This window comes from Lathyrus oleraceus, chromosome 2 (genome assembly GCF_024323335.1).
Source record: "Lathyrus oleraceus cultivar Zhongwan6 chromosome 2, CAAS_Psat_ZW6_1.0, whole genome shotgun sequence".
In the NCBI taxonomy this organism is placed as follows: domain Eukaryota; kingdom Viridiplantae; phylum Streptophyta; class Magnoliopsida; order Fabales; family Fabaceae; genus Lathyrus; species Lathyrus oleraceus.
The window spans coordinates 65,911,704-65,923,233 of NC_066580.1; the positions used below are offsets into that span (position 1 = coordinate 65,911,704).

The 11,530-nt window shown below is 32.6% G+C and overlaps 2 protein-coding genes across 2 annotated transcripts; one reads left to right on the forward strand and one right to left on the reverse strand.

The window, feature by feature from the left end:
- The first annotated feature begins 1,024 nt into the window (after positions 1-1,024).
- On the forward strand, positions 1,025-3,347 carry LOC127118117 (ferritin-4, chloroplastic). Its single transcript, XM_051048264.1, has 8 exons — positions 1,025-1,431; positions 1,521-1,604; positions 1,690-1,750; positions 1,862-1,949; positions 2,463-2,524; positions 2,661-2,726; positions 2,860-2,923; positions 3,038-3,347. Exons 1-8 carry the CDS (start codon positions 1,148-1,150, stop codon positions 3,088-3,090), a joined length of 762 nt encoding a protein of 253 aa, XP_050904221.1. The 5' UTR covers positions 1,025-1,147; the 3' UTR covers positions 3,091-3,347.
- A 1,368-nt stretch (positions 3,348-4,715) lies between these two features.
- On the reverse strand, positions 4,716-7,058 carry LOC127118119 (40S ribosomal protein S4-1). Its single transcript, XM_051048266.1, has 5 exons — positions 6,941-7,058; positions 6,645-6,722; positions 6,372-6,552; positions 5,562-5,659; positions 4,716-5,328 (listed from the first exon to the last, which is right to left on the reverse strand). The coding sequence occupies exons 1-5, from the start codon at positions 6,941-6,943 to the stop codon at positions 4,891-4,893; spliced, it is 798 nt and encodes a 265-aa protein (XP_050904223.1). The 5' UTR covers positions 6,944-7,058; the 3' UTR covers positions 4,716-4,890.
- Between the last annotated feature and the right edge of the window lie 4,472 nt (positions 7,059-11,530).

Sequence of the window (11,530 nt, forward strand, 5' to 3'; positions counted from 1 at the left end):
CTTGCTCTGTATTTCGGTAGATTTTAATGGAACAAACTTAAACGAATCGAACATGCTCGTTGACAACTTCTACCGGTCTATGTGTTGATTTTCTCCATATGTAAGTCTCAAATTAGAATTTTTAACCACTTGCCAAAATGGTTCAAATGATTCATCATTCTAACCAATTTATAGTTCATTTAAAAAAATGTTCAGTTATTTTTTAATTTAAAAAAGATATTGTTGAGGTTTTTTTAAAGGACTTGTTTTTCTCTACGATTACATTAATAATTTAACTATATTTTTTTTACATTTAATTTATAAACACCAATGTGAATGTCAATGTCTACAATGATAACTATAAAATAATATTAATCAATTATAAATATTTAATTAAAATTATAACAATTTTAAAGTTATAATATTTTTCTCGTTTCATATTAAATATTTTATCTTCAAACAAAAACATATTTGTCTTAAATTATTTTTTTAATATTAATATAATATTTATTACCTTACTTCAATATTAAAGTTTTATTTTTGTATTTCAATATAAATAATTTTATTAGTTATGATTAATAAAAATATTTTAATAGATGAAACTCAATATTTTATTATAATTAACATACTAATTATTATTTAAAAGTGTAAAAATCATATTGATTATCTATTTTGAGACGGAGGTAAATGAAATAACATATAAGTAAAAGTTGATTTTTTTTTAAATACCGATTTTTTCTAACTTCATTTTCAAATTAACAATTTCCCAATTATATATAAAAAATTACTTGTTTAAAAAAAACATTTGCAACATGATAGAAAATCACCACACTCCCTTTTGGTTTCATCTTAACGGATAGAAAATCACCATATAAAACAACTCAATTGGACCAAAATAGAATCAAGATATTTCATTGGTCAAATGACATTTATACCCAACTAAATCACGACACGAGCATGCCACACGCTCTCCCATCTAAACCCTCCACGTATCTCCGAATCCAACGGTCATCGCATCTTCAATCATCCAATAAAATCGCACCCTTATCTCAATCATTCTCACACACACGCACCACACTCCTTATCCCCAAATAGAAACATCTTCTTCTTCGTCAATTTCTCTCTCATTTCTTTCTTTCCATTTCCGTTCCGTACAAAATCCCTAATCATGCTTCTCAAAACCGCCATAACCGCTTCCTCTTCCTCCCTTTCTCTCTTCAACTCCGAAAACTCGCGTTCGCTTCCGTTTCTTCACAGAGGAATCAAATTGAACCAATTCTCTGTTTCTGCTACAAAAGGCTCTAGCGATAACCGTGTTCTGACAGGTGTATTGTTTGAACCTTTTGAAGAGGTGAAAAAGGAACTCGATCTTGTTCCTATTGTTCCACAAGATTCTATAGCTCGCCATAAATTCAATGTCGAATCTGAAGCTGCTATTAACGAACAAATCAAGTTCGTTTTCGTTGCTCTTTCTGAGTAATTTTATTTTATTTATTTTATTTTGATTTATTGGATTAATTTGATTTATCTTTGTTATACAGTGTGGAGTATAATGTTTCGTATGTTTACCATGCGATGTATGCGTATTTTGATAGAGATAATGTTGCGCTGAAAGGTCTTGCTAAGTAAGTCATGATAATCTATTTATTTTTGTTTGATTATTTGGATAGAAATTATTGTTAAATGTTATGAATTTTGTTTTGTTTATAGATTTTTTAAAGAATCAAGTGAAGAGGAAAGAGAGCATGCTGAGAAATTGATGGAATATCAGGTTTTTCTATTTTTACTTATTACAAGTTATACATGAAATTGAAAAGGTTAATGAAGTGTTGGAATTGATTAATAGATATATAAGAAGTTGGCAATTGTGTTTTGTTTTTAGAACAAAAGGGGTGGAAAAGTGAAGTTGCAATCTATGGTGATGCCGTTGTCTGAGTTTGAACATGCTGATAAGGGTGATGCGCTGCACGGTTAGTTTCTCTCTTTTTTTGTTGGTTTTAATAGTTTCATTAGCTCTTTTACATATTCCTACATTTAATTGAGTCTGAATTGTGACATGTGTAGAGTTTATGGATCAAATTATTTGTTTATGGATCAAATTATTTGTTTATGGATAATATGTATGACACTTTTTGGTGTTGAGTTTTGAAGATAATAAGTGAATTCTTGTTCTGGATGAGTGTTACATAATCAATTCAGCATACTAGAATCCTTGAAATTTTAAAAAACTGTTTTCATGATTTCACCGATGACAATTATGATATATCCAAAGAAAGGGGACCCCAGTTTGTAAAATATTTTAATCCTCATTTCAGATTAGTAGTTTGGATGAACAATTCATGTTTGCTTCCAAAATGATAAATACTATGAAGATTTTTTTTTTCTAATGAGCAACACAAGGTGTGGAGGTCAATTTAGTACAATTGTTATTCGCGCGGCCTCTTAATTTATTGGAATTGAACTTTTTTTTTCATTTATTGCAGCAATGGAACTAGCACTGTCATTGGAGAAGTTAACAAATGAAAAACTCCTTAACCTGCACAGTGTAAGACATGTTTGTAGGGTTAAAATTTTGTTTTTTGGTTTACTGGTTGTGCTTTGTCTATTTTTCCCATTCATTGACCTTGAAATTGATAAATAGAAACTCTGCTCTTTTAACTTTATTTACATTTTTTCAACAGGTTGCCTCAAAAAATGGTGATGTGCAGTTGGCAGACTTTGTGGAAAGTCAGTTTTTGGGTGAACAGGTATGCATATTTATTTTTTCAGTGTAAGGGATTGTACACAATTGTGTGTAACACATCGCATTTGGCAAAAGACTACAAGGAAGCTTAGTCCATCCAAATTCCGCTCTTTGATTATTATATTTTCCTTTCATAGGTGGAAGCCATAAAAAAAATATCTGAGTATGTTGCTCAGCTTAGAAGAGTTGGCAAAGGACATGGTGAGAATTTATTTATTTTGCTTCATGCTTCTTATTTTCCTTTCATAGTTTTCTTTACAAGTCTTTTTTCAAAGATATGTGTTTAACTTTGTGGCTATCTTGATGGTCTTTCAGGTGTTTGGCACTTTGATCAGATGTTGCTCAAAGAGGAAGCAGCTGCAGCTTGATGATTACATTCTCCTCCCTTTTTAGTCATTTGTATCTGTTCATATAGATGACTACTTTCAAGTCTTTTTGCATTAAAACTAGAAATTAGAACTGAACCGCCACTTCATAAAATTTAGGTGGATTGTTTTTGCTCATTGATAAATTTTTCAGTTTGTTTAGTAGCTAATCCATGGTGGTTTGTTTTTCGTCTTAAACTTTCTTCCTGTTTTAAGTTACCAAATGCTTAATAAAATTGTTTTCACGTGATATTACAAAATGCACTAATTTTCGCATGGCAAGAATTTGAATCTGTTTATACTTGCAATTTTTGCTACCTTATGTAATTTTGTGGACAAATTTCTTTCTAGGCATATATATATGATAAAAAAAATAGTTTGTAATTAGTTTACATTTCAATTTATTTGTTTTATAGTTAGTCAATTTCTTCATGAACCTTTGCTACCTGCCGTGGGCCTAAGGTGCTGAGACCCTAAAATTTTAAGGGACATACTTATGGTCTCTCCATCGAGGTTAATTTAAAACCACAAATAGCATGAATTCAGCTTCACAGTGCTTAAAGCATTTTCACTCAAGTGCCTAAAATTTATGTGTTTTTACTCAACGTTGTTTTTCTAATGTTCTGGGATATCTTATGTATTTTTCTTGTTGTTCAATGGTGTTAAGTTTGGACTCTTCTCACATATCTGTTGTTTCATACTAAAAGTTTGGACTCATAAAAACAATCACTTTATTTCTTCAATGGAACACATGCCAATGCCAAGTAATACTCTTAACTGGTAATATAATTTCACCACTTCCTCTTTAGTTATATCACAAAGAAAATGAAGTTTCACATCAATGTGTTTTTTTTTTTTTGACATTCTTCTAAGCCAAATTCCTTGACAAACACATACACCAATAGGGATCTGAGAACCATAAGGAACTGAATTTAATTGCAACCATCTATTTTAAATCATGCAGATTGAACCATTTATATGCCAACAAAGTATTTTATCATTCCTAAATATGTGTAAAAAGAAAGACATGACATCAATGAGATAATGAATCTTATTGTATCACTGATTGCTACCAATAAACTATTTGAAATAATCAACTCAATACTCTTAAGCATATCTTTTTGCGGCTAAACAAGTCTTGAACTTCTAAATTTTCTCCCTTCACTACCACTAATTCCCATATATTGTTTCTTTAAAGAACTTCAGCGCTTCATCGAAAAGACCGATGATGACGACTGATAAATTTGTTTGGAGTCTTTCTAACGTGTATTCTAAAGGAGACGTTCTAAAGATTTAAAAATCAATTCAAATTTAAAATTTCATCAATTATCTCACTTTAATTTTAATATTTTCTCTTTAGCTCTTTAAAATAAATAAATAAAAAATGAACTCATTTTTAATGAAACTTAGAGGAACACAAAAAAATGTAAAATTTTCAAAACACTAAATTTAATCTAAACAGAAAAGCAAATTATTTTAGGCTTATTAAAAAAACATTCATTATTAAATAATAATTCATAGTTAGAAAATCAACAATTATGCTATAATTTGTTCAAACAATAAATCATTATAACACAATTCTTATTTTCATGTCAGAATTTCATTTTTTTGGTTATAAGATTACGTACTACCAAAATTAAAAGATTCTTCAAGAATAAATATAGCAGGCACAACAAAAGTTGCATGGAGCAACAAGTCAAAATTCAAGTGATAAAATCTCAGACAAAATACATTAAGAAACCAAAAGCGTCAATAAAACTAACAAACACTCAAAAGTCTATTATAAATTCATTCAGAAGAGACTTAAGCTGCAATTGCTTGTTGAGCTGCAGCAGCCCTTTTCCTAGCTTCCTCGATTACGGTTAGCTTAATACCCTTGCCCTTGGGAAGAGATACCCATGGCTTAGTACCCTTACCAATAGTGAAGACATTGCCCAAACGGGTTGCAAACTCATGACCAGTAGCATCCTGAACGTGAATGGTCTCAAAGGTTCCCTTATGCTTCTCCCTGTTCTTGATCACACCGACACGCCCTCTGTTTCTTCCACCAGTAACCATAACAACATTACCAACATCAAACTTGATGAAATCAACGATCTTGTTTTCCTCCAAGTCCAGCTTGATGGTGTCGTTGGCCCTGATGACAGGGTCTGGGTAGCGGATGGTGCGACCATCATAGGTGTTCAGGTATGGAATACCTTTCTGCCCAAATTGAACTGATCTCACCTTGCAAAGCTTGAACTGCAACGTAAACCACATACAACAAAATCATGTAACACTGCTATCGAAAATATACAAAAACTTGTAAAACTAGAAATAGACAGGATAAAAAAACACACTATCATCAACACATGTTTATTATATTGTTACACCAAACATAAAAACAAAACCAACACGGTATTGTATAAAATGTTGGATTTTTGCAAAGGGAATAGATGAATACAAATATATATTTGGTAAGAATCTGAGCATACCTTTGACTCATCATCTCTAACTGAGTGAAGTCTGAAACGGCCTTTGGTGTCATAAAGCAGACGGAAGTTCTCATTTGTTTTAGGAATAGAGACAACATCTGTAGAGGCACAAATTTTTATAAAAATAAATCAAAGGCGAGTAAAAAATAATAATTGCAGATATTAGCAAAAATGGTTTAGGCGATGTTTGGATGTTGGAAAACAAATGGAGCTGAATGGAATAATAATGTCATTCCATTGTTTGGGTATTCCTGACAAAATAAAGCAATTGTCATTCGGCCCAAATCAGAGGGTACAAAAAACAAGGGTAAAAACAAAGGAAAGAAATAGAATGGGATGGAAACAATGTCACATATATTTCTACCATCCCATCATTGCAAACATACCCCTGATCAATCAATCATAATTCAAAGAAACAACATCATGTATTTGTCAAAGATAAATCAATGAATGAATTTAATATTTAACTTCTAATTCATTCAACATTCAAGAACCAATTTAACCAAACTACAATAATTAGAAATGTCTAGCCCAACCCAAAATAATATGATGAAAGATTATAGTTTTATCCATTTCTCATGCACCAATACACCAAACTACAATACATTAGAAATAATTGAGCTCAATACAATTATGATTCAAGATTCTAGCATTATTCAATTCTCAAGCACAAATATAACAAACAACAATAAATCCGAAATCATCTAGGATGAAAAATGCAAGCATTAAAAAACTTAATAATTAACAAAGGCATTGATGATTGGAGTAACTATAGTATTAATCCTGAAAATTGAATGGCATGTCACATACCCATGAACCCAGCTGGGTAAGTCTTGTCAGTCCTTACTTTGCCATCAACAAGAACATGTCGCTGCATCAATATAGCAATAACCTCACGGTATGTCAAAGCATACTTCAGCCTGTTTCGCAAGATGAGGATAAGTGGAAGGCACTCCCTTGACTTGTGGGGTCCAGATGAGGGTTTAGGAGCCTGTGAATTTCATTTCACACACAATAAAAAATCAGCCTTTCAAACCCACAGTTAAAAATCAATTGAAAAACCATAAAACAAACTTCACTTACAAAGGCACCACCCAATTTGTCAAGCATCCAATGCTTGGGGGCATTGAGCCTCTTCAAATGCTTCTTCAAACCTCTCGCCTGTCACAAAATCATCGAAACCATTGTTCAAAAACATAAATACACAGATCAAATCAAGTTCAACTATGAGAAAATAAAACAGATTCCATAAAGCTACTGAGAAATTTTCAAAACATTTATCGAATAACAACCTTGTGATTTGATAAACAATAACAAATGAGATTGATAAATTGATAAATCGAATAGAATGAGATTTACAGAAGGGAGAGAATACAGACCATGTTGTGAGTTTGGAATTGAGCAGCCGGAAACCTATCGGCGCAACAATGAGGAGATTGAAGAGTGTGGAGACGGCGTGGGCTGCTTGTATTAATAGTGTAACCCTAATCCAAAGAATAGAGTTTGGGCTGGCCCATACTCATGACTTGCAGCCCAATTGAGCTTTGTCATTTTTTTTAAATTCAATTTTAAATGAAGGAAATTATTGAGTATTTTTCTTTGACCAAATTGTCTACAAAAATATATTTTAGTTATTAAGTTAAGAAACTTTATTATAATTGATATAGGAAAATAAATTTTGAATTAGGTGGTCAACTTTTTATTTGAATTAGCAAAATATTAATATCATCTAAAGGACTAATATCTAAACTAGAAACATTTGTATTATCATGGTATGAATTTAAACGAGCCATATCCATATTATCATAATATGAATCACTATTTACTTTAGTTAAATGAGTTTTTATTTGTTATTTATTTATTCTTAGGTGATTGTTTATAGAGGTCAACTAGATATTATGGTGTGTGACAAATATGACTCTAAAGACTTTTTTTTTCTACAATGATATCAAGTATTTTTATTCTTTTTGCGACTGTTCCAATCTTTCATCCTTATTTACACCACTTTTTATTTTGGATGAAAATTTATGTTTTAATAATTTCCACATCGAGTATGATCTATATCACAAAATACTACGAAACACGAATATTGATTTGACCCATGTCAAATTTTTGTTTCATTCACTTTTAAGGACAAAGTTGTATAGGCATTTGCTTCATGCCTTTCTTTTAAATTATTCCAAACAACATGTGGATTTTGTTTTGGGTCGTACATGATGCCCGTGACGGGAGGCCTAGGAGCAACATCAAGCGAAATAACACATTTAGTAGGTTGCCATTCATGACCAAGGGAAGAGGATTCGACCTTTCTGGTGTGTTAATCATCGTCTAGTCGTCTGCATAACGTGCCTTCTCTCACGTAGAGAATTTTAACTGATCATGTTATATAAGGAAGGAAATGTATGATTTTAGGTAATTCAAATTCGTTATCACTTTCACACCACTCGTTATTTTCTCACTAAATCGGGCGTTTGAGTGTTAACCTTGCAAGTCATACCCCTATATTTCGCTCTGGGAACTTATTCCACTGATCCAAGAACTCACCTCATTGTTGCACCAATCATTTTTGGCTCTTAAGGTGAATAATGACATTGTATGTGGAAATCGACTTCTGATTCCTATGAAATCCACATTGTTTCTTTGTCGCATATCCAAGTCTTTGATCATTTCTTTGTGAATACTAATATTATTCGAACAATCCGACACTCTACTCTTAAAGTTATGTTGAATTCGAAAATCACACGGTCTATCAAAGTCATTGTTGCATGTACTAAAGCTAATAGAGCTCATCCTCCTTCGCGATAGATGGATGATCAAGTCTTAGTGACATCTCCCTTAGTTCCAATATTACATGATTTAACGTCTCCAAGAGTCAACCAAAGAGCATTCCAAGTTTTTTCAACATATCAACCTTTGCATCGGCCTCATAAAGTTGAACCTTCGAACTGACGTCCCTTACAACCTCTGATACCAAGATAAAATATGTTTCGCAACCTCTAATTGTTGCAAGTCAATCTAGGCATATAGGTAGTCATTGACCTATTAAACATCGTGTATTGTAGATTTATGTACTTGCATGTATAATGAATGCAACAATTTGTTGACCTTTGTGACTTTGATGATGAAAATAGTGTGAGTTGAAGTATTCATATGTTGTTATGATCTAGTTATGATGCTTGGAGATCAAGATCTAAAAGTCTATCTCTAAAGGACAACATCTAATGTCAAGCGAAATTAAGTGGACTCTTTAATGATCCCAATCAAACAATCTCTCTGATGATGGTTCCTATCAAGGGGTTGTACCAAGCCTCATTAGATAGAATAAGTTAAGTCTCAGATGAAGTGTGGAATCATGGATATATCAAATAAGGGATCTTGAATCTTCAGAGGTTTGAAATAGGGGAAGTGTTAAAGTTCTCTTGTGTATGTCGAATGGTTTGTTTTTGTAAAGGTATAAGATTAACTCTTAAATTATAAAGGCAAATTACACACACACACACACACACACACATACACATGCATACACACACTTTTAAATGATCATAAAGCCTATATGGTTTTATTCAAACTACCGGAAAACTTGTTTGCATCTAACTAATGAATTAAGGACTCATATAAATCAATCAAAGGGTTTTTTTACTTGGCATAATCAACTAGTGACGTCGCCATTTAAAAACCTTTCTTATTTGAATTATATAACCAATTACAGGAAATTCATAATAAATTATGATCATTATAAAGCACTTGATTCTTTCCATTTTTAGCCATGTTTTGTCATATAAATAGAGGGCTCGTATTTCATTTCATTCACACCATAAACTGCTTAAACACCTCTCTCTCTCTCTCTCTCTCTCTCTCTCTCTCTCTCTCTCTCTCTCTCTCTCTCTCTCTGTATATATATATATATATAAAGAGAGAGAGAGAGAGAGAGAGAGAGATCTTAAATTTTGCCTTGGTGCTTTTAAGAATGAATCTTTTATGAATGAGTTGTTGAGTTCCGGTGTGGGGTATTATTGTAATATCTCCTTTATGAGAAGTTCATTTTGGTTATGATCTAAACCAACTAAAAAGATCTTGTTTGGTTGTTGAGGTGAACTTCGTAAAATCTCTTTTTAATTTCTGAGACCAGTCTGTTAAAATATTGTGTTTGGTTCGTGAGCTTAGCATTGTGTCAAAAGCTCTCATTTAGTTCAATATTGTCCTGATGTTAAAATTTTGTGTTTCGTTGAGAGATATTTATAGTTAAAACTCATGTTTGGTTTGGAGGATAACCATTGTAAAAGTCCAGTTCGTTTGTAAGGAGGTTTATGTGCAAAACTTGTAAAAAAAACTCACATCATAATTAAAACTCTCAAGAATAAGTTCTTAGGGAGAGAAGTATGCCATGTCGTTAGGTTGAAAATCTATAAATATTTGGTGCATCTTTCTCTACTCGTATCTCACTATGTTAGAGTCATTTATTTACCTACTATTTATTTTTTTACTTTTATTTTCTTTATTTTGCTGCTTATTCCTTGTTTGTTTTACAAACTTGTTTTGAGCAATTTGGTAAACAAAACAAGTTTCAATTTACTTAAGGATTAAACTCGAAAAGTATGGTTTTGAAAGCGATAGCGAAGATCATGGATTTTGAGCAAGTTGACATAAGTGTTGAAAAGTATGGTTTTGAAAGCGATAACAAAGATCATAGCAATGTTTAAAGGTGATGACTAAAATGTAAAAGAAAATCGAAGAAAAATAAACTTAATATATAAATGATTGAAATACAACGAAAAAGCTTTAATTCATAAAAGGTGAAACGCATACGTACATCCTGAAACGCTTTCTAAAAAACACAAATACTTTGAATTGTATAGAAATATATACAATTGTGGACCCCCTGTTAGCTCATATTTTCGACACCCATCCAGAATTACCAAAATTGGAAAATATGCACAGCTGGTTTCGACCAAGAAGTAGTATTGGACCAGCTGGAAGTGAGTCAACTTGGCTAGGTGGATAAAGACCACATGGAACCAACTGGAAAGAATGTTCCATGAGCAGTTCTACATGGGGCAAACGAAGATAAGTTTGAAAGAGTTGGCTAATGTCAGACGAAAGTTCACTGAGCCAATTGATGATTATCTGAACAGATTTCGACTACTCAAAGCCAGGTGTTTTACGTAAATACCAGAGCATGAACTGGTCGAAATGGCCGTTGGGGGACTTTACTATTCAATTAGAAAGAAATTAGACACTTAATACCTAAGGGATATGGCCCAATTGGCTGACGGAGTTCGACAAGTAGAACGTTTAAAAAAAGAAAAGGCTAGGGCGAATAAAGGTAAAAGGGTAGCCTATGTCGATTTCAGGAATGATGATGAAGGTTCATGTTATGAAGTTTCAGACTTCGACGACAATGAGATCGACCTTGCTGAATTGACACAAGGACCACCATATGCGTGCAAAGTTTTAGCCCCTTGTCGAACCTAAAAAGAATGACAGATTTCCTAAGAAAACATATACGTTCGGCGTTACAAAATGTGACTAAATTTTTGACTTACTAGTCAAAGATGGTCAGATGATAATACCTTCGGGTGCCAAATGTACCACCTTTAGAACAAAGAAAGAAAAGAGGGTTTTGCAAATACCACAGTTTTTTGGGTCATAAAATGTCTCAATGTTTTATTTTCAGGGACCTTGTGCAGAGTGCCTGATCACACTAAAATTTACGTATTTTCGACTCCGATTTCGCATGCATTCTAGTTATTTTATTATCGTTTTGTTGTGTTATTACTGTGTTTTCCTTTGTTTTCAGGTTTTTACCTTAATAGGAGCCCCGATCGAGAAAAGGAGCGAAAAAGAGCCAAAAACCCTAAAAATCAGCATTTTGCTCTTATGGCCTACCCAATGGCGGGCGCCACAGTCCAAGCCATGACGTGTCCAATTCAAACTTCCATCAACTCCAACGTTTTCCCACCACTTCCACT